The sequence below is a fragment of the Equus caballus genome, chromosome 16 (genome assembly GCF_041296265.1).
Source record: "Equus caballus isolate H_3958 breed thoroughbred chromosome 16, TB-T2T, whole genome shotgun sequence".
In the NCBI taxonomy this organism is placed as follows: Eukaryota; Metazoa; Chordata; class Mammalia; order Perissodactyla; family Equidae; genus Equus; species Equus caballus.
In genome coordinates this window covers 54,852,357-54,874,404 of record NC_091699.1, presented here as the reverse complement: position 1 = coordinate 54,874,404, position 22,048 = coordinate 54,852,357, and the positions used below count along the sequence as shown (strand labels likewise).

Here is a 22,048-nt window from a genome sequence, read left to right as displayed (position 1 = left end):
ATTTTATCTTAACCTTGATATTACTACCATCTGTCATTTAAAACATGTTTGAGAAGTCCACAATGTTGCCAGTCATTACCCCATTTGTCCACCCACTGTGCTATGCCACATCAGTATTGCTTTCAAGCCACTCACATCAAAAAAGAAGCTGCAAAAGGAATTCAGAGTGTTGACAGTTAAAAAGTGTTCCTATGTTTGTTTTGTTTTGTTATGCAGGAGTTGTAGATCTTACGGCTCTGACAGTGAAAGTGACCGAAGTTACTCTCATCACCGGAGTCCTAGTGAAAGCAGCAGATATAGTTGAAAATGTCCCCCTTTTTTGATACAAATTATATCTTATTTGTAAATATCTGGTAACTTAAAAGTTTAAGAACTTAATGGCAGTCTATTGTTCTATTTCAATATTAGAGATGAATTTCAAAAATGGACACTTAATTGTTACTTATTCACTTACCTGTGTGCAGAATTTAAAATACAGATATGTCTCCTAAAAATATTTTATGCCACATTTTACAGTAGCCAACTATGGAAATGAATTTCATTTTCTTGAATCAAGAAATCATGAAATTTAAGTATAATTTGCAATATTATTTTAGTCTGTTTCTCTCCATCTCATGTATTCCTTAGAATACAGATTCTTTTTGCCCATTTTTCAGGTTTTAGCATATATGCTCCCGAGACAGAACTGTGAAGGAGAACTGTTAAAGGTGGCCAAATATCTATACAACAATTACAGAGTCTTATACATATGTGCTCTTAAAAACAAACCACCCAGAATTGATACTGATGGTAGCCAGGAGTAGAGGCAGTGGCTCTGGGGTTCTTAACTCATTCCTTACTTTGTTGTCTCAGAGGATCAGGCAAGTGGTCATCATACAGCCCACTGTCTGTATCACTTCAGCAGTGGGTGAGGTTAAGAGTAATAAATCAGCCTTAACTATAAATACCTGCACTGTCTCTAAGGCCCTAATATTTTATGTGCTTTTTAATCAATACTATCAAAAGTTTAGATTGTAAAAAACAATTCTATTCCAGTTCATGCTTTGGTGCTTGGTACCTTTTGGTGCCTCTAAGCATTGTTCTTATATACTATATATTTGAATTTCATTAAGAGAGATGAATTTTGTTTTTGTTTTTTTTTTTCTAAAGATTTTTATTTTTTCCTTTTTCTCCCCAAAGCCCCCCGGTACATAGTTGTGTATTCTTTGTTGTGGGTTCTTCTAGTTGTGGCATGTGGGACGCTGCCTCAGCATGGTCTGATGAGCAGTGCCATGTCCGCGCCCAGGATTCGAACCAACGAAACACTGGGCCGCCCGCAGCGGAGCGCGCGAACTTAACCACTTGGCCACGGGGCCAGCCCCGAATTTTGTTTTTTAAATTCACTGACACCAAACATGGTTCCTTCTGAGCTGTAGTCACTGGATATTTGGAAGGCTTCTCTCAAGCACAGGTGTGGGCTGGGCGGTCCCCTGGAGCAGGCAGGATCGGCATAGGGGGTTGTGTGGCCCCTCAAGTCCACTGCACATAACTGATGTGTGTGCCTCTGGAAGAGTGGGATCGATGGGTGGCCTTCAGAAGTAACACCAACGCCTAACCACCACCATCCTGGAGATGTTTGCAGGGCTTTACTGTTAATCTTTCAAGTAAGAGATCTCCCACAGCAGCAGTTAACTGTTGTACGCACCAGCACATTTTCCTGTTTCCGCTGTGACCCACACTGACTCAGTGAAGCCTCGCCTGACATGAGTAAACCTAGGACAACAGACAGGGGATGAGGGGTGCACGGCACTACATAGATTACACATTTTCAGTTTTGGGTGGTTCCTCCAAGAATGATTTGACCTGTGAAAACTGATATGATTTTTATTTAATCTTTAGTTTGAGGTTTTTTTTCCCCAAGTGTACTTAATCACCTTAGTGCCAGTTTCATTGAGTTTTGCAGAAGAAATTCCTATTGGATATTTGATGTAGAACTCTCTGCCATTCTAACCCAGGCCTTGCCTGGGGTACTTGGGAAGTGGGAAGGAGCCCTCAGTTGGAGGGATCTGACAGCCCCTGATGGATGGAGGGGTGACCTTGGATGTATTAAAACCACCGCCCATGAAAGGTTCATAAACAGGGTTAAGTGGTCAGTTGTTTGCCAAATTGATAGGCAAGAGTACATTAGAAAACAGGACCTACATCAAACAAACGTGCTTGCTAGTGAATATGAAACAGTGTGTGATTCACATGAAGGGTTTTCAAAAGTTGCCTGCAAAGGAGAATCTTGCTCTAATAGTCCTCAGTGGAAAAAACTGCATTCAGAACCCAAACAGAAACTGCCAAATCTAACTAGGTTAAGAAAATTACCCTTGGGCAACGTATTAGTTTTCTATCGCTGTGTAACAAATTACCCCAAACTTAGCACCTTAAAACAACACCCATTTCTTAGCTCACAGTTCTGTAGCTCGTGAGTCTGGCACAGTCTGGCTGGATTCTGCTCAGGGTCTCAGAAGGCTGAAGTCAAGGGTCAGCAGGGCAGCATTCCTGTATGGAGATTCTGGGGAAGGTTCTGCTTCCAGGTTCATTCCGGCTGTTGGCAGGATCCAGTTCCTCGCTGGCTGTCAGCCAGGGGCCTCGCCCTCAGCTCATTAAAGCTGCTCACATTCCTTCTGTGTGCTCCCCTCCATCTTTGAACCAGCAGTGGCTCCTCGAGTCCTCCTCATGCTTCAAATCTCTCTGCCTTCCTCCTCTGTTTTAAAGTTCATGTGATTAAATCAAGCCCACTGAGATGACAGTCTCCCTATATGAAAGTCAGCTGTGCCATAGAACATAACATAATCACAGGAGGCATAGTCACAGGTTCCTGGGATCGGGGCCTGGTGGAGGGGAGGGTTCTGCCCACCATAGGCAAGAACTGCCCAGTGTGGCTGTGGGTGGAATTTTATCCTGGAAAGGTGGGCCCTAGAAGCCTCATTTATCCATGGAAAAGAACAGACCTCAGCTGCAGCATTTGACTTGTGTATTTACTAAATGAACTACAGAAAATAGTTTTTCTTCCTAAAGGGGATTGTTCTGTATTTTAAGTTTTTTTTAATAAAATTGAATTATGTTGTGAATTGTGCTTCTTAATAGAAAATGCATTATTGGACTGTTTTTGTAACATCCTGTTTACTGCAAATGAAACATCATATAGCTGGTATTGTTCAAAAACTGTAGAAAATACTTTTGTACATATTGGCAATGTTTGTATACACTTCATTTAAATTTCCCTAAAACTTGAAAAGGGGACCTTGTAGAAATTAAAATATATTCTTAGTTTAAGTCTGAGTCTGTGCATGTTTCACCTTTCTTTACTCCTCCAGACTTCAAATGGCATTTCTAAAATGCAAACAAAACCTTGAGCCTCTCTGCTGGCCTGGCCAGTGAGGAGACTTCGCCTCTGTGGCTCATCTTTGTCTTCTAGTTGAGTATTCGTGGCAGGGCACGAGGTGGAGGTGGACTGACCTCAGGCAGAGATGCTCACCTACCCAGAGAAGCAGTGATGGCTCTGGGTCTTCCTCCCGCTGTCCACCTAGATGAGGTGACCTGCATCTAGATGTCTTTGCTGAGGAAGGACTATGTCCCATCCCATCTGTGAGTTGCTGCCTAGGGACAGCACATTTACCTGCAAAACCCCCTCCACACTTTGCTCCCCAACAGCGGTTCACCAGGCAGGTGCAGAGCACTCACTCGGGAAGAAAACATTCATGCTGATATTTTTAGCACCCACGTGAGAATTTGCAGGGCAAGTACAAGTAACTTTTTTTCCTCAGAAATCAAATTTGTATTTTCTTAATGAATACAACGTAATCTCTCACTTAGAGAGATTGTGGAGATTCCGTTTTCAAAATTGAGTTAACAGTAGATCCCAGGTCAGGCAATTCCTGAAAATAGGCAAATCTGGATGCATTGCTTTAAAGTTTAAAGATAATTGCAGAGTGTTTGCTGTAGGGAAATCCCCAAGTGAAGTTTCTTTAGGGTCTTATTTTTTGATGAGCTCCATTTTTTATTCACATCCTGATAGTGATAATCTTGATCAGCTTGGCAGTGTTGGGGGGAAACCTGTCAAGAGCTTTGCTCCTGACTCTTCTGAATTAGCTGGCCATCAGGTAGGAAGTAAGAATTGGAGGAAAATGCCCCTCCCGTGAGTGACTATGCACGCTGACCAGGCATCCCTATTTGGAAGGGAAAGGAGGCTCTCCTCGGGGGAGAATGGGAAGCCTTGCCCACTAGTGATGCAAACTGTGTGGCCAGGTGAGGGACCTGGAAGCCATGCCTCACAAGTTGGGTGAGCCTGGGCTCAGATGGCTGGTTTTTAGGAGAGGGAAGAACTCTGCTGCTGCCCACAGTAGAAGGTGAACACTGGAATCCCATGAGGGACTGGTGACAGAGTAAGCTGGGAAGAGTGCCAAGAGCACTCCCGCTAGGCAGGGAGAAGTCCTTTGATGCCATAAAGATGGCAGTCTCAGGAGTCAAGAGGTCTGGGTGTCCTGGAGGACAGCCTGCCTGCCTTAGGACAGACCCTGGGCCGCTCCAACCAGTGCCTGGTGAATGCGAGGCAAGGAGAGCCTGCGCAGCACTCACAGGGGCAGGAGGCTGTAGTGGTCTGTTTCCTTTAAAGGTTTCAGTAGAAGCTAGAGGCAGTGCTCCCTTGCCCCTGCTTCCTGTTCTGCCTGTGAATCAGAAGGCTGGGGGGGGGGGGGGTGCTATGCCAAGCTTGGGGCCAAGCACTTCTGCCTCTTGGAGACCCCACACTCCCCCATTCACCACCTATAGCCCATCCAGCTCCAGCTCCACAGACTGAGCTGTGTCACTGCCCGCAGGACTCAGGCCATCCTGGAGAGAGTTACCTCTCCAACAGGCCTAGGGTCCTGAGGACATCAGGGTAAAGAAAGAGTGACCTGAGGGACAGACAACTGCCTTCTGCCCCTGGAGGCCAGACCCTGGGCCTTGGACTGCTCATCTGTAATCTGAGGCTAACAGTCCTTAGTCCATCTCAGCTCAAGGCCTGACATGGGGTGCCACAAACTATAACCAGACATGAGAACCAGGGGCGCTCATTCCACTTCCCGCCCAGGGACCAGCCTGGAGGTAAGTTGGCCTCCCCAGGGCCCACAGGGAATAGGGCTTCGGGCTGGCATTTCCCATTCCCAGGTCACCCAGGTCCTCCTGCAACTAAAATCTCTGCCACCAGGCCAGGTTCCCAGAGAAAGGCTGCGAAGGATCCCACTGGCTTCAATGCCTATGGCCTAATTTGATTTTATTTTGAAGAAATAAAGGGCTTCTATGAGCAACTATTCTATGGCACAGTCCCTAAGGGTTTTGGGCCAGAGCCAGACTGCCTGGGTTCAAGTTCTCTGCCACTTCCTAGTTGAATAATTTTAGATAAATTGCTTGACCTTTATAATTCACCTTCTTATCTGAAAAAGGGATACTAAGGACTCCGGATACTAAGAAGTGAGGATTACATGCTTAGAACAAAGCATACATCAGTGGTTCGGGGACAGTGGCCCCTGGGCTTGCCTCCAGGAGAGTAGGAGGCCCACAGGTTTCACGTGGAGGGCTAGGCTCCCTTCAACCAACAGGGTGGGAGAGGATCCTGGCAGCTGCGAGGGAGGCCTTGAATCCAAGGCCTGATGTTCATGCTGCGGGAGGGAGCTGGGCAACCTGCTGGTTTGAATTAGGCCTCCACCCCCCAGCAGCTGTAGCCTATTAGTGCCAAGCTCAGTGGAGGCAGAACAGAGAAGCAACCTCCCCCACCCCCACCCCCTGCGATCTAAGCTCCCCCACCCTGCAGGGCCCTGGGTCAGCACCTAGTACGTAGCTTGAACTTCCCTGCCACCTCTCTGGCCCCATGCTGTGGTGTTCCCTTTTATTTCCTGTCACTGCCCACTCTGCTCTCCTTCCCCCAGCTCAGCTACTACATAGCTCCATGCCCCACAACTGCATACACATACACCCCTGGCCTGGGCTGTTCTTCCAGGTTCAGTAGGGGTGAGTCTGGTTTCCTCAACCAAGCCTGGGGACTGCCCTGGCACAGTGTGGGTCTGTTCCTCCTCCCTGACATGGGAGAGACACTTGGGGCTAGATGTTTCAGGAAGTGGTGAGAAAACCCGTGAGCTGGCCTCTAGAGGCAGGGGCATGGCTTTGCTGACCTTGCCAGCACCCTGCCTCAAGTGTCTGAAGAATCTTCGAGCTCTGCCCTGTCTCCACAAACTCCTGGCTCACCCCTGGGGCATGCGATTCTAGTCTGGGCTCCCCTTCCCCAATAACCCAGTCCCACCCCTCCCCCTCCAGAAAGCCTGCCTTGACCAGCCCTGAGGTGAAGCTCCCACAGCACGGCCCTCTCCAAGGCCAAAAGAGCAATTCTGTCTCTTGCCACCCAGCCACTCCCACCTGACAATCTGGACTCCAGTACATCAAATCGCCTCTAGTTCCCTGCAGATGCTAAACTGTCTCCTCCCTCCTGGCCTCTGCAGTCGTTCTTCTCTGACCGGAGTGCCCCTGCTCTCCCTCTCTGCTCTAGTGAATGCTAACACAATTTTCAGACTTTCCCTGGGGCTTCCCCAGTAGATGGGCTGTAAGCCAGAGAAGCAAGAAGGGAAGAGCTGGGGTCTTCAGGGAGACTGAGCACCTCCCCTCACCGTTCCCTCCCTTGTCACCCAACCTCCAGCCCCTCCTTTGGCTTGACTGCCAAAGGCCAATCCCAAAGGGGCCAGCAGCCCTACCTTAGTCATGCTGGCCACACCCCCTGCCAAGCTTTAGCTGGGAAGTGGGCCCAGAAGTGTCCCTGCAGTCCTCTCTGCCAGGTTCCTCCCAGCCTCCCCTTTTCCCGTCTCCTGATGCTGATGCCTGGCTGATTGATTTGTCCTGCTCTGGACCTCACTGTCCGTATCCAACCAATGGGTACACAATCCCTCTCTTGCCACCTCCCAGACCAGTGCAAGGATCCACTGCGTCAGAGGAGGAAGTGGGTTGGGACAGAGGAAGAGGCGGAAGGCAGCCCTGAGGTGACCACTCTGGCCTGGCCTCACCCTGAGGCCTCTGGCAGCTGAGCCACTTGTCTATGCACCCACCATGGCCACAGAAGCACAGGATGTCTGCAGTGGCCACCTCTAGGGGCATGTCCTCATCTCCGCTCCTTCCTTTCTTCCAGCCTCCCTTTCCTCCAGGGTCTCTCCTCACCCTCCATCTGGCCATGTGCATTCTTCCTCTTCCTCTTGGCACTCTTTGCTCATCCCCATCTTTGCCCCTGAGACATGTTCTCCCTGGCTCTGGGATAGCCTTGTCTTAAGGGCGACCCCATCCTGCCATCTCACAGGACAGACCATCAGATTATATGATGGTGCCAGCCTGGGGTCTTGGCCTCTGCTCCATTTCCTCCCTGACACCCAGAACCAAGTCACTCTGCACAGGCCCAGTGTCCCTGCCCACTGATGAGTAGGGTGGCATACCCAGCCTGGGCTGGTGTGTAAGCATGACTGCACGTATGTAGGGAGGGGTGGGGGTACTGTGTGGGACTGCCGGGATGGGGGCCATGTGAGAGGGACCAAAGATGGGGCAGGAGTCAGCTAGGGGTGGGCTGGGGGTGGGGGCACAGAAAGGCATCTGAATGATGACAGGGGCCACATGAGAGGCCCACAGAGGCTCCCTCTCCACATTGGTGGCCCAGCCACCACCTGAGCCCTGCCAGGCCCAGCACCCTGTGGTCCCCACCCTGCTGCCTGCTCAGCCTGGCAGCGCTCCTTTGCAGCCTCTTGCCAGCACAGCCAGCCCCCTGCCCCCACTGGTGTCCATGCCAGAGCAGCATTCCGCAGGCGTGGCTGCATCTCCCCAGCAGAGACTGAGCGCGGGAGCTGCTCAGAAGCGGTCAGCTCACCCGGCTCGGCTGAGGGACACAGTAGGGCCCGAGCCTCTGGACCCCACTCCTCTAGTCTCGCCTTCTCCTGGCCCTAGACCAGTCGCCTTAAAGGATCTGATCACTGCAGCTGTGGTCCGGTTCTCGCATCTCCTGCCCTTGGGCGGCCCTGTGCAGCCAGGGGAGGCCACCAGGTATGGGTCGACCAGAACCAAGTCCTGGAGGCACAGAGCAAAATGCGCCCTGGGGCGCCCTGTGGTAGGGGTGCGGAGCCGGACTAGTCGGAGATCGCGGACTCACCCTCAGGTAAGAGCAGCCCAGGCCAGAGGGTGGGGGCGGTGAGCGCGGCTAGGGTACGGGGTTCGGTCCCTCAGCGTGGGGTCGCTCAGGGGAGCAGGTGGGAGCTTTTTCTGCAGCCGGTTTGGGGGCGGGCGCGCCCAGCTTCCCGATTTCAAGGCCTCACTCTATTCCGACTCCGCCTCTGTGGCGCAGCTGGAGGGCAGCGAGGTTAGACTCCTGGACGAACTTCCCGGCGGAAAGGGGGCTCAGCGCTGGAGAGTGAGGCCGGAGTCCCTCCGCTAGGATGGGAGCAGTGGGGCCTGCCTGGGAGCCCCGGGGGTCCGAGGTAGAGCGGGCTGCACCCGGACGGCGCACACCACGCGTGTCCGCGCCCCGCGCCGGTACGCAGGGCGGCCTGGCCCTTTAAGCGGCCAGACGGCGGCCCCAGCTGACGCGCGGGCTCCAATCGGCGCCCCGCGCCCCCCGCCCGCCGCGCCCGAGGCTCTGGGGCCGCAGCTGCTCGGCGGCTGGACTCGCCGCGGCCCTCGCCTCCGCCCGCCCGGCCGCGCCCCCGGGGCCATGGTCGCCGGGCCCTGCGCGGGGGCGGCCCCCAGCGCGGCGCTTCATGGAGCGGCCCCGGCCCGGCCGCCGGGGGCAGCGCGATCCCGCGGGGCCCTGTGAGCCCCCAGCGCCACGGCACCATGGTACGCAAGGCCCTGCCTGTCCCCCCGCTTATCCGCCCACCTGCTCGCTCTGTCCTCCCAGCGCACGGCCCGCCGCCTCGGGGTGGCGGGATCTTCCCTCTCGCCGGCTCTCCTCGGCCCCTTCTCCTGGGTCCCCCCAGGCCGGGAATGCGGCGCGGTGGCGCGGCCCTGGCGGAGAGGGGGTTAAATTCCTGGGGTGGGGGCCCGGGCAAGAGAGGCTGAGCTCTTGCTAAGAACAGGCGGAGGGGGGCGCTTCCCTGAGCCCGGGACGGCGCCGCCCGCGGACTGGGGGATGGGGGGGGAGGGGGGAGGTCGGATTCCCGCCTGGGCCTTGGGCCACGTGGGCGCTGGAGCCGCCCTGCCTGGGGATTCGGGGCGCCTGGGCCAACTAGGGGGACACCCGCAGCTCCTATCCAAACTCCTGTGTGACCTTGGGCCAGTCCCCCGCCCTCTCTGGGCCTGTTACCCGGTGAAGGGAGGGGGCATGAGCGCAGCGGAGGCTGACATAGACACCCCTTCCCCAAAAGGAGGAGCCTGGAACTCATGAGCCTGTGCCCCCTTTGCTCAGTCTGGGCCCCCTACTGCTGCCCAGCGATGGAAAGATTGGCCTGGGGGTAGGGGGGTGTAGATGAAGGCCCAGCTTTCATCCCCGGGCCTCCAGGGAGGCGCTGGGGCAGGATAGGGATGCCCTGGGCTTCGTGGCTCTGTGTAGTGAGGTCAGGTACCCTTCAGGTGTACAAGGCTCTGACCTGGTGCGCAGCCTCAGCAGGTGTCCCCCCCACCAACCTGGCCTCTGGGGAGGCTTTGAGGGCATGCAACTCCCTGGCAACAGGAGTGCATGACCACTCCCCTGCATCATAGCCAGGCTGGCCTGGCCTGGCCTGGCCTCGGGGGTGGGGGGTGGGGTGTGTGTCGTGTGGCGTGTGGCTGCAGCTGGCACAGCGAGGTGGCGGGGGGGGGGGGGGGGGGGGGGGCGTCTGCAGCTCCAGGGAACAGGCACATCTGGCTGGGGAGGTGGCCACAGCTGGTGGGCCCTGTGTGGGAGGTGCCAGGCTAGGGGGCAGCTGCAGCCTGCTGAGAGGCTGCCAGTTATGGCCTCGGGCAGCATCTGTGTGCCCTCTCAAGAAAGCCCAGTCAGGGGGCCTGGTCATGAGGTTCTTGTCAAGAGCCAAGGATGGTGCTGGCTTGGCTGGGGTACTGCCTGGGGAGTAGAGTCTTTGGGGCAGCACCAGCCTGCAGGCCAACCCCGCCTCCCCTGCTAAGGCCAGAGGGCCCTGGCCAGGCCTCACCTGGGCCCTGGGACCAGATTTGCATGTGGGAGGGTTGGGGGCACTGCCCCTTCCCCATGGCAGGCAGGCAGTGTAGGGCCTTCTGTGAAGGAGGAGCAGGGTGGTCTGGGGCTCTGTGGCCTAGGATGGGCTCCCCCAAACAGGTCTAGCTTGTCAGCTGACAAGCCCTTGTCCAAGCCACCTCCCCTGTCACTGTCCGGCCCCTGGAGGCCCTAAGGAGCCTGTTACAACCCAAGTTGCACCTTGACCCCTCACTACCCTGCAGGAGGCAGTAGCTCTGGGGCGGAGGCTGCAGGTCGCGGGGGTAGTGGTGGGGTTTGAAGAAGCGCAGCTGGCACCCTGCGTGGGAGGGTCCCCAGATGCCTCTTCCTGCTTTTCGAGTCAGTAAAGGCCAAGAAATCCATCCACGTGGTGTCCAGTCCCGCAGGGAAGGGGTGGCCTTAGCAGACTGGGAGCCCAGGAGCTACTCCCTGTGGGACCCCGCCATTCTGAGCCTCAGTTTCCCCATCTGTGCAGTAGGGTTTGGTCCCAGAAGATGAATCAGAATGAGTCAGAGGAGGGAGATGGGAGTGGCTTGGCATCATATCCCCATTAGATGGGCTGGGCCTAAATGGGCCAGCAGTCCTGAGACAGAGGGGCCGATGGGTGACTTCTTGGCTGGGGGCGATGAAGGCGTAGTGGGAGGACTCAAAGAAGATGGTGTCTGTGGCCAAGGGCCTGGCCAGACTGGGATCTGAGAGAGCATGGGGTGGGTGCTGCCTGGGCTGCTGGGTGTGGAGGGTGGTTGTCCTTGGTGGCTCCTTGAGGGCCAGGGCAGATTCTCATTCAGGTGACTGAGAAGTTGGATGTAGACACCCTGACTCCCCATGCCCCGTCTAGGCCCACCCACTGCCGCCCCACCAATGGAAGGACTGGCGAGGAGGAGGTGGGCTTTGGATGGATGGGACTAGGCTTTCATTCCAGGGCCTCCAGGGAGGTGTTTGGGGGAGGGGAGCTGTTGGCTTTGTGGCAGTGGGGCAAGGTACCCCCTCAAATGTAGGATGGTCTAGCCTGGCTGGACAGGGCCTGAGGAGGGCCAAAACCTAGAACCTGTGGGGTTGGTCCAGCCAGGCAGTTAGTCGGCAGATATTAATTGAACATCGCTGTGCACTGGACTCATGCAAGGGACCGGGCAGCCTGCCTATCTGTGCTGCCCACCTCTTGGAGAGGCCACCGTGGTGGAGCCAGGAATGATTAAGCTGGTCCCTATTCTGCACAATTCGCAAGTGCTAGATGTGGTCCAAGGGCTGATAATCTGACTATGAGACTTCAAGGGCCCCCCTGAGGCTCCAGAGGCCCCACATCATGTGGCCTCCAAGATGACCAGGACCATGCCTGATCTAGGTTCTGGGAGCCTAGGGTAAAAGGGGTCTGGGGCAGGCCTTGGGGGCCTCCTGCCTCCCAGCCTGGCAGAGAGAGAACACAGCTGTATCCTCCCGCCCCCACAGAACCCCTGTGTGATGGGCAGCTGCTGGTGGCCAGGCCTGAGGCCACAGGCAGCGGCCTGGCCCAAGCTCTGGCTGAGTAACGCGGGGTTGGCTGGGGTTCGCCAGCCTCCTCCAGCAGGGCAGCAGGACCAGGCGGGGAGAATTGACAGGCCCTGGGCCTGGATTTCTTCACAGAACTTTCTCTCTCTGCAGCGCTCAGGCCCAGGCCTTGAAGCCCACTTCTGGCGAGGTGCGGGGTTCCCTCAGGTGCTGCCCCCAGGGGTGCAGTGGCCAGAGGCCAAGCAGTGAGCCTGAGTTCTGTTCTTGAGGAGTCTGGGGTTAGGCAGGTTGGCTTTATTTGTGTGCGTGAGTACATGCATGTGTGTGGGGGAGAGAATCCGTGGGGCTTGGGAAATGCTGAAGGAGTGCTGGGTCCCTGCAGGGGTGCCACCTAGTCCCTGGTTTTAGCCCTGAAAGTCCCACGTCCTGGGAAACCCCTCGGTCTCTGGCACACCAGGACGGTTGGTCACCCTCGTCCCTTTTCCTTTCCTTCTCTTCCCCTTCCCTTCCTGGGATGACTTTTCCTGTTCCACAGGGAAGAGCTGGAGGCCCAGAAAAGTTGACCGACTAACCCAGGAGCCGATCTTCCTTCTCAGAAGGTCGCCATTGGAGTTTGAGCTCTGAGGGGCAGCTGACTGGGGCTCGAATCCCGGTTCCCCCATTGTCCTTCCTGGAGCTTCGGCTCCTTTTCTGTAACGTGGAGCCAGGAGTGATGGGTGGGCTGCCTCCCGGATGGCAGGCGCTGCCGGGGCCCCAGGGGCCTTGCCCTGACCTGTGCCCTCCGCCCCGCAGTTGCTGGTTGAGAAGACGACCGACTCACCGGCGGCCGAGTTCTCGCTGGTGGAGGACGTGGCGCTGCACTTCGCCTGCTTGATGGGCCGCCTGAACGAGCAGCGCCTCTTCCAGCCCGACCTCTGCGACGTGGACCTGGTCCTGGTGCCCCAGCGCAGCGTCTTCCCGGCACACAAGGGCGTGCTGGCTGCCTACAGCCAGTTCTTCCACTCCCTCTTCACCCAGAACAAGCAGCTGCAGCGTGTGGAGCTGTCCCTGGAGGCGCTGGCCCCGGGCGGCCTGCAGCAGATCCTCAACTTCATCTACACCTCCAAGCTGCTGGTCAACGCGGCCAACGTGCACGAGGTGCTCAGCGCCGCCTCCTTGCTGCAGATGGCTGACATCGCCGCGTCCTGCCAGGAGCTGCTGGACGCCCGCTCCCTTGGCCCACCGGGCCCTGGCGCTGTGGCCCTGGCCCAGCCAGCTGCCAGCTGCACCCCGGCCGCACCGCCCTACTACTGCGACATCAAGCAGGAGGCCGACGCCCCGGGCCTGCCCAAGATCTATGCCCGAGAGGGCCCTGACCCCTACTCGGTGCGCGTCGAGGACGGGGCAGGGGCCGAGGGTGGCACAGCACCTGCCGCCATCGGGCCAGCTCAGCCCTTCTTCAAGGAGGAGAAGGAGGGTGGTGTTGAGGAGGCGGGGGGGCCCCCAGCGAGCTTGTGCAAGCTGGAGGGTGGGGAGGAGTTGGAGGAAGAGCTTGGGGGTTCTGGCACCTACAGCCGTCGGGAGCAGTCCCAGATCATCGTGGAGGTGAACCTCAACAACCAGACGCTGCACGTGTCTACGGGGCCTGAGGGGAAGCCGGGTGCTGCCACAGGCCCTACCACCATGGTGCTGGGCCGGGAGGATGGGCTGCAAAGACACTCAGAGGACGAGGAGGAGGAGGAAGAAGAGGAGGAGGAGGAGGAGGAAGAGGAGGGTGGTGGCAGTGGAGGGGAAGAGGAAGAGGAGGAGGAGGAGGAAGAGGAGGGTGGCAGTCAGGGAGAGGAGGAAGATGAGGAGGAGGAAGGGCACAGCGAGCAGGAGGAGGAGGAGGAGGACGAAGAGGAAGGGCACAGTGAGCAGGATCAAGAGAGCTCAGAGGAGGAGGAGGAGGGGGAGGAAGGAGAGACGGGGGGCAGGCAGGGGCCAGCAGGGCGGCGCAGCAGCCGGGCAGCCCCCGCTCCCCACAGTCGCATGGCCACACGGTCCCGAGAGAATGCTCAGCGCCGGGGCCCCCCTGAGCCTGAGGAGGCCGGGCGGCGGGGTGGGAAGCGGCCGAAGCCACCCCCAGGAGTGACCCCTGCACCAGCCCGAGGGCCACAGGCCACGGATGGGCTGGGGGCCAAGGTGAAGCTGGAGGAGAAGCAGCACCACCCGTGCCAGAAGTGCCCGCGTGTTTTCAACAACCGCTGGTACCTGGAAAAACACATGAATGTGACCCACAGCCGCATGCAGATCTGCGACCAGTGCGGCAAGCGCTTCCTGCTGGAGAGCGAGCTGCTGCTGCACCGGCAGACAGACTGCGAGCGCAACATCCAGGTGGGCCGCAGGGCAGGTGAGGGCAGGATGGGGCAGAGGCCAGCTGCGGCCACTCAGCCATCCAGGCTGACCCAGGCTAGAACTGGGCCCTGGGCGCCCAGTGTCCTGCTGCCTACATTGCCCAGACAGTCTGGGGAGACCAGCCCAGGCCCAGGCTGAGCCAAAAGGGCAGGACTCAGCTTCTCAGGGTGGTGAGAGCTCAGGGGATAACGTCAAGGAGAGCTTCCTGGAGGAGGCAGACAGAGCTGGGCTTTGGCACGTGCAGAGATGTGCAGATAGGATTGGAACAAACAGTAACCTTGGCCAAAACGGCAAAAGGGATCATGGACTTGGGAGGATGAGAAGAGTTGTCGGAGCCACATGAAGCTAGGGGAGAGCTAGCTCTGAGGGATGAGTCAGTGTTTTAGTAAATCCTTAGTGCTACCAGAAATTCAGCAGGGCTGCCGTGAATAGTTTCACAGATTGTGCACTGCACAAAAGCACAGATGAAAGGAGAAGGCATTTGCCCAGAGGGGGCGTCATTTTCCACTTGCCACAAAGGCTGACTAGAGCCAAGGGGGTACCGGCAGGAGGAAGCCCCTGCCCTCAGCTCTTTGGAGATGTCAGCTGGCCTGGGCCTGAGGGAGAGCAGGGGCTGCTGGGGCCAAGTGGGGTGGCTGGGCTGGCTGCCTGAGTCTGGGCAGCCTGGCCTCTTGGTGCAGGCAGCACAGGGCCAACCAGGCTGGTTTTTACCCTTCCTGGCAGAGGCAGTGGTGGGGGCAGCAGGTAGGCGGGTGCTAATTGCCGAAACTAATTGCTAATTGCAGTGCCCTCTGGAGAACATCTTCCCTGGGGGTTCCCTGGTCTCCTGCCCCACCCTCGTGAACCTGTTTGTTGGCACTTGCCTGCCTGCTGGGTTGCCCTTTGACCCTCCACCTGCCGCTCACCTGAGTCTCCCTCCTGAGGGGGAAGATGCTTGTGCCCCTTCTGACCTGGGCACCCTGACCCACTTTCTGCGAGTGTCCTGCAGGGATGGGCAGGAAAAGGGCCCAGGGGAAGAGGAGGAGGGGAGTAGGAGCCCCCAAGGTTCCCACCGCCCTGCATTACCTGATGGGACCTGATAGCCCCTGCAGTCCCCCCAAGCCGGTGTTTTGGGACCTGTCTCCTTGGGAATCTCCATCTTTGGTGATAGGGCATGGGTCCCAGCAGGGGGAGGCAGCAGAGATAGTGCCCCAACTCTGTCAAGACCTGTTGTCTGAGAGGGGCTTCTCTATGAACTGTGGATGGCCTCTGCACCCGCTATGGCCCTTCGGTTCTGGGTCTCCCCTCTGTAGAGAGATGACTGGTCAAAATGAGCACAGAGGAGGGCTTCCTGGAAGAGGTGACCCTTGACCCTAGTTGAATTCAAGGATGCATGAAGGCCCCAGGCTGTAGCTCTGGGTGGGTGGGTGGGTAGGTGGGTAAGTGTTTAGGGAGTTACCATCCCCAACTTCCAAGACATCAGATCGGCTGCTCCATCAAAGGCTCTCTCTCCAGCATAATTCAGATGATGGGGAAACTGAGGCCTAGAGAGGTCCTAGGTCCTTGTCCTAGGTCACATGGTTCCTGACTCAAGATCGAGGGCCTAAAGTCCTCTCACCCCACAGTGTGTGACGTGTGGCAAAGCTTTTAAGAAGCTCTGGTCCCTCCATGAGCACAACAAGATCGTGCACGGCTACGCGGAAAAAAAGTTCTCGTGTGAGATCTGCGAGAAGAAGTTCTACACCATGGCCCACGTGCGCAAGCACATGGTCGGTAAGTCTAGGCCGGTGGGGAAGGCACTGAGGACAGAGCTAGGCTGGCTGCTGGGTATACTGGGAAGGACTTTCCATCCAAGGGCAGTGTGAACAGCTAAGAAGGCCCCTCCCAGCTGGGAGGCCTGGGGAGGCTGGTTGCAGTGATGGATGTGGCCTGGACAGGCTCTGGGGCCAGGGCTGCCATGTTCAGTTGGGCAGGTTGCACGTTGCACAAGGGCTCCTGGTTAAGACAGCAGGTGGGGACCAGAATCCAGCTGACACACTGCTAACCAGGCTGTGCATCCTGGCATGGGGTTGTGTCCACCAGGAAAAGGAGCACCTTTTCCTAAATTACACGAAGTGCCGTATGGGCTGGCACAGGCCCTGTCCCAGTTTGAGGACAGCTGTGCCTCTGATTCTTTCTCACCTTCTGGCCCTCACAGGGCTTCAGGCTTCTCTGAATGCAACCCTCCCCCCAGGGGTTCCACCTGGAAACAGTAAGGAGGCCCCCCAAGTGTGTGTTGGGCCACCCTGCTACCTTGGGCATGGCTGTCCCTCCCCTGTAGTGGGTCTGGCTGGGAGTCTTGTGTCCAGGCAGCCATCCCTTCCTTGCCTGCTTGGGGCCTGGGGCTCAAGGGAGGGATGGCCAAAGTGGGCAGTGGGCCCCTAGCCAGGCCTTGCCCCCTTTCTCCAGCAGACAGTGCTAGGGGCCTCCAGCGTGAACTGACTGGGAGCTGAGAAGCTGGGGTCTAGGTCTCAGCCAGGAGCATGTGGGTGACCCAGGATTGGGTCGTTCCCAGGCTTGGATTCCTAGCTCTGAGCTCTGAGGGGCCCTCCCTGTCTCCAGTTGCATCCTCCCAGATCTTCTTGAAGAGTTTGTTGGTCCTCAGCTATTTGTGGGCTCGGGCGAGCGCAGCTCACTCCCTCTGGACTGCTCAGGGCCCGAGGCTGGGGCCTTACGAGTGTCAACCCCTGTCACGCCAGCCTCTGTTGAGGCTCAGCACCACTCCCAGCCTTTCTTTATAGGATGGGACGCTGAGGCCCACAGAGGCTGTGCAGGGAGTCGTGCGGGGCCAGGATTTGAGCTGAGGCCAGTCCCACTTGGAATCCTTCGATCTTTCTCTGAAGCTTTAGGGGTGAGGCGGCCTTGGCTGTTTCCCTTGGCCAGAGGCTAAGGAACCATGAGCGCCTCCACTGTTGTCTGAGCCAGACTTCAGAGCAGACCAGGAGACTAGCCTGCAGGGGAGAGGCTGAGAGGTAGGCCCCAGAGTAGGTGGTGCCCCCGGAGGCTGTCCAGGATGTGGGGTCTGCTCAGGCAAGGATCTCCTGGGAGAGAGCCTCATGGTCGAGATGTGACGACCATGGTGCCCTCCCCGTAGCCCACACCAAGGACATGCCCTTCACCTGCGAGACCTGCGGGAAGTCCTTCAAACGCAGCATGTCTCTCAAGGTGCACTCACTGCAGCACTCTGGGGAGAAGCCGTTCAGATGCGAGGTGAGTGCCCTCGACCTGCCTGGGGCCACCTGGATGCGGGGCAGGGATGGGGGCAGCAGCTCTTAAAAACCAGGGGATTGAGGGGAGTAGAGTACAAGGTTCAGAAAGAGAAGCGCCCACCCTGATGTCTGTGGCCTCTGCCTCCCACTCCATCCTTACCTGGTCACCCACCAGGCCTGCCCCCGACCCCACCCCTAACCCAACCCCACATGTTCAGGGTGGGAAGCCTGCATGGGCTTGAACCAAGGGGCAAGCTTTCTGCGAAAGTTGAGAAGAGCATCTCCAGCAGAGAGATCAGAGATGGAGCTGCAGTGGGCATGAGGGGGGCATTCCGACAAGGAGGAGGGATGGGGGGCCCTCGGCTTTAGGCATGAGGCCTCCCTCCACTTTGTGGTCTTGCCCAGCTTCCTGACCCCCATTCCCGCCTGGGCCCTTCATGCCCACAGCCTCTCCTGTTCTGCCCATGCATTGCCTCACCCCAAGAGCACCTTGGCCGCCCTTGCATCCACACCTCCTTGCCCAGGAGCCCCTCCCGGGGCGTGTCCTTCCTGGGCCCTGCGGTCACAGGCAAGCACATCCCCCTGTGAAGGCTGCTCCCTGCTCTGTCCCTGGGCCTTACCTTCCACCCTACCCTTAGAACTGCAATGAGCGCTTCCAGTACAAGTACCAGCTGCGGTCCCACATGAGCATCCACATTGGCCACAAGCAGTTCATGTGCCAGTGGTGTGGCAAGGACTTCAACATGAAGCAGTACTTCGATGAGCACATGAAGACGCACACAGGTACGGCTCTGCACTCCCCTCATCCCCGCCCCCAGAGGGGCTCCATGCTGGGCTTGGGACCCCCTGCTCAGACCTGGGCAGGATGCCTGGGATGGCCCTGGTCACACCCCTTCTCAACTCTGGACCTCAGTTTACCCTTCTCTATGAGGCTCAGCGCCGTCCTCCCCGCCTCCCAGGGTAGGGTGAGGCTGGTACAAAATGGCTCAGGACGGGGAGGATCCCAGTGCCAGGGCTAAGCCCCTCTATGGTTCCATGGGCACAGGGAGGCTCGCCCAGGGTTAGGGTGTGGCAGCCCTCTCAGTGACTCCCTGCTGCCCACGGCCAACCCCCAGGGGAGAAGCCGTACATCTGCGAGATCTGTGGCAAGAGCTTCACCAGCCGGCCCAACATGAAGCGGCACCGGCGCACGCACACGGGGGAGAAGCCGTACCCCTGCGACGTCTGTGGCCAGCGCTTCCGCTTCTCCAACATGCTCAAGGCCCACAAGGAGAAATGCTTCCGCGTCAGCCACCCCCTGGCCGGCGACGGCGCCCCCTCTGCCCCAGGCCTGTCCCCGACGCAGCCTTCGGCCCCCGCGCTGCCCCTGCTCCCGGGGCTGCCGCAGACCCTGCCGCCGCCGCCGCACCTGCCGCCGCCACCGCCGCTCTTCCCCACCCCTGCCGACGCCGGCGGGAGGCTGAACGCCAGCGACTGATCGCCCGCCTGCCCGCGGGACCTGGAGCCCAGGGCCGACTCCGGGAGCCACCCTGTGCCCGCCCTCCTCCTTGTAGGTCGGCAGCGGCCCTGGCCTGGCACCGCCGCCCCCCATGCCACGGGTGGCTGGACACACTCTGCTTGAGGCCCCTGACCCTGGGGGGTGTGCAGGCTGACGGCCCCCCAGAGCTGGTGGAGGACACCTCACTCCCAAGTGCCCCCCTTTCAGAGACTCCTTGAAGCCTTTACTTTTTTTGTTTAGAAGTGAAGGAAAAAGGAAAGAGAGGAAAGTATTGGCAGCACCTCCTCCAGGTGAGGAGGCTGCTGGAGATGGCAGGTACAGTGGGGAGGGGGGGCTGGGCAGCAGTGTGACTGGTCACTCTGCTGAGGCCTGAGCTGGAGGGGGTTGGCCAGGCCGAGCCTGCGTCACCTTCAGCTGCTCATCCCCACCGCCTCTGTGCCCCCATCGCCCCCCTATCCCGGAGGGTTTGGGGAGTTGAGGTGCCAGAATGGAAGTTGGAGGAGTTGTGGACCCAGTCTGAGGGTGTGGACACCAAGGCAGGGGCTTGCGACTGGATGCCGTGAGCGTGTTGGGTGGGGAGGGGTGAGGTGGTGAAGTGCAGGCCTGGCTCTGCACCATGTGGAGTGGGGCGGGCAGGGGCTGGACCCCAGGCATTTGCTTTCTCCACCCACAGCCCTGCCAGCAGGCACAGGGATTCCTGACCTGCATCAGGCAACACCAAGGCCCTGAGTCCTGGAGAGGATGTCCCCAAGGAGCCTCTGGGCCAGGGTGTTGTGGGCTAGGCCCTGGGTGGGCAGACGGGCTGGCTCCCGAAGCACCAGCTCCCAGGACTGCAGTCAAGGAGCCCCTGCCAATGGGTAGACCCCAGGGGCAGGGCCCTCAGGAGGAGGCTTGGTAAATGTTTTAAGGTTTCAAGGTGCTATCAGTGGGGCAGAGGGCAGGGCTGCTGTTCACAGAGCACCCCGTCCCTCACCAGCTGCCCTGGCCGTATCTCCTACACTGGAGATGTGTGTGTCTGTGTCCGTCTCTGCTCCCCGAAGGCAGCACTAGGCCTCATTCTCTCGCTAGGCCTGGCCACAACCCACCCCCCGCTGCTGTCCAGTGTCCTTGACCCTCCTGGGCCTCTGCGCTGGTGGGCGGGGCGCCTGCAGCAGTGTCGGTGAGAGGAGCCTGCACGTTTAGGCAGGGGGGGTGGGGGTGCTGGGGGAGCCCCAGCCTGTGCCTGGCGCTTGCCCCCATGAGGCAGCACTAATAGGACACCCTTTTTTGTTGTCATTTAACATCTTTAGTCCTGCCTTTAAAATGGGGAAGAAGGTTCCATAAGCTACATGTTTCCTAGTTAAGCTCTTTCCTATTGTGTTTATACGGTTTTGTTTGTTATACTCTTTGCACCTTAACCCCCCACGACTACCCCCTGCACACCACCTTCCCAGCATGGCTGGAGTGGGAAGAGGCCTGAGCCCAAGGGGGACAGTGGGGAGGACTGGGCCCCATCAGCCCAAGGGCCGAGGGGGTCGGAACCCCTCTGACCTCCTTGTGAGGCCCATGGCGCTGGGGCAGGGGGCTGGGGACATTTTAATCATCAATAAACGAAGCACTTTATTCTGTACAGATGTGGGCAGGCCCAAGGAGCCCGAGTGTTTTGAGAATCTGTAATCCAAGCCACACAGCCCTGGTTGTTCTCTGGGCTCTGAAGGGCCCGGATGAGTTTGGGGCTGCAGCAGGAGCAGCAAAAGCCAGAGCCTGTAGAAGGCCCCCCGCCCCCCTCCGCCAGGCACCCGTGCTGTCCCATGGGGAGAGAAGGTGGGCGCTCCGCGAGAGGGGAAGGCTCCCTGCTCTGCAGCTCCCCCATCCCAAGGTGGGGGCCAGGGGGAGGGTGGTGTCCAGCCTCTTATGGGGTCAGGGCTGGAACTCCCATGCTCCTGCTTTACTGCAGCTCTTAACCTCCTGCGGCCCTTGATCTCTGGGCTTCCATGACGTCCTCAGGGTCCTCCCCTCCCCGTTTCCTCCTCTCCCTTGCTTTTCTAACCTCTGGTCCCAGTGCCTGGTAGCTCTTCAGAGCTGGCTCACATTTTCCAAAAAAAAAGTTGATCTTCCCCAATGGGCTGTAGGCCAGAACCCCCGTGGGTTCCCCAATGCCTGTCATTTACACCCGAGTCTCCCATGGGGTTAGTGGCTTTGTCACCTGCTAGCCCCACTGTGCGAGCCTGGGGGTCCCTGACCAGGCCGGGCCCCTGGTCTGTCAGGCCAGACTTTGATGAGCAGAGGCCAGAGATGGGTATGGGGGGCTGGTGATGAAACCCTGTCCCAGCCCTTAAGTGTCCTCTTCTTATATACTTGCCCTCTGAGGGCGGGAGAGGAGTCCAGACAGCAGGCTGGGCACTGGTCAAATGGTCTTATAGCTGTAGGTGGGCACGGCCAGGCCCTCTTCTGGGAGGCCCACGTCCGAGTGGGGACAGGAGCCCCGTGTCCTTGGTGCTAATGCTCTCTTCCCCTTGGGCCAATGTTGGTGGGAGCTCCTTTCTGGCCAGACCACAGGGGTCTGAAGCAATAATGGAACCTCAGCAGTGCCAGTATGGGGAGGGGTTCTTGTTTTACCAGCTTTTACATTTAATTTCTAAAACAAATTAGCAAGCACCTGGATCCTGGAGTGAGGGGACGGCCATCATCCCCACCTCCCGGGGCTGGTGGAGGTGGCGGGGAGGGGGTGCGGGACCATCACTTCCCTCTGGAGGTGCATGCAGGGGTGTCCTCTGTCCCGCTGGATTCCTCAGTCCTTTTGGTCAAACCTCAAGTCAGACCATCTGGGGATGAGTGACCGGAGAGATGAGGTGGGCCTCAAGCCCCATGGCCACAGTTCTGGGAGACGGGGCTGAGTCAGAGCCTGAGCCTCTGCCCCTGGCACCTGCTGCTACAGCCGCCACAGTGCCCCTCACAGGGGGCTCAGCAGTGGCAGGACGGCTGTGCCCAGGCGTGTGGACCCTTGATGTCTGGTCATGTGTGGCCACCCCACAGCCCCAGAGTGCGTGGGGGACAGCAGGAGGGCAAGTGAGAAGGGTAAGGGGAATAAAGTCGGTACAACTGTCCCTTGGCCTGCCTCTTCTTTACACGCTGCCCTGACCATTGGCCGGAAAGACTGGACCAGAGCAAGGGCAATGCGGAACCCCACAGCTTGGCTGTGCACCGCATGGACATCTATGCCTTGGAGCATCTGCAGACCCCATCGCCCTCCCTTAAGGGTGGCCTGGGCTTCCGGAAACATCCAGAGGT

The 22,048-nt window shown here is 58.2% G+C and overlaps 2 protein-coding genes across 20 annotated transcripts in view; both read left to right on the top strand.

Annotated features, from left to right (window-relative positions):
* NKTR (natural killer cell triggering receptor) overlaps positions 1–3,303 on the top strand; it is a 52,057-nt gene extending 48,754 nt beyond the window's left edge. For 15 of the 17 annotated variants that reach the window (XR_011426950.1, XM_070237905.1, XM_070237908.1 and 12 more), the window contains one exon: positions 217–3,303. Coding sequence is in view for 14 of the 17 variants with exons in the window: in XM_070237905.1 (XP_070094006.1) it covers positions 217–304 (88 nt within the window). In the remaining 3 variants the exon portion in view is untranslated. The remainder of the gene's footprint in view (positions 1–216) is intronic. The other 2 variants (XR_011426948.1, XR_011426951.1) reach the window with 1 other exon arrangement.
* Positions 3,304–7,834: 4,531 nt separating this feature from the next.
* Positions 7,835–21,864, top strand: ZBTB47 (zinc finger and BTB domain containing 47). Of its 3 annotated transcripts, XM_023620670.2 has the most exons (7): positions 8,635–8,862; positions 12,213–12,276; positions 12,470–14,032; positions 15,658–15,805; positions 17,166–17,281; positions 17,919–18,063; positions 18,396–21,864. In XM_023620670.2, exons 3-7 carry the CDS (start codon positions 12,551–12,553, stop codon positions 18,755–18,757), a joined length of 2,253 nt encoding a protein of 750 aa, XP_023476438.2. In that variant the 5' UTR covers positions 8,635–8,862; positions 12,213–12,276; positions 12,470–12,550; the 3' UTR covers positions 18,758–21,864. The 3 variants fall into 3 exon arrangements, with proteins under 3 accessions (XP_005615022.3, XP_023476438.2, XP_023476436.2); XM_005614965.4 differs by lacking the exons at positions 8,635–8,862; positions 12,213–12,276 and adding an exon at positions 7,835–8,185; XM_023620668.2 differs by lacking the exon at positions 12,213–12,276 and having other exon boundaries at positions 8,642–8,862.
* The last annotated feature ends 184 nt before the right edge of the window (positions 21,865–22,048 follow it).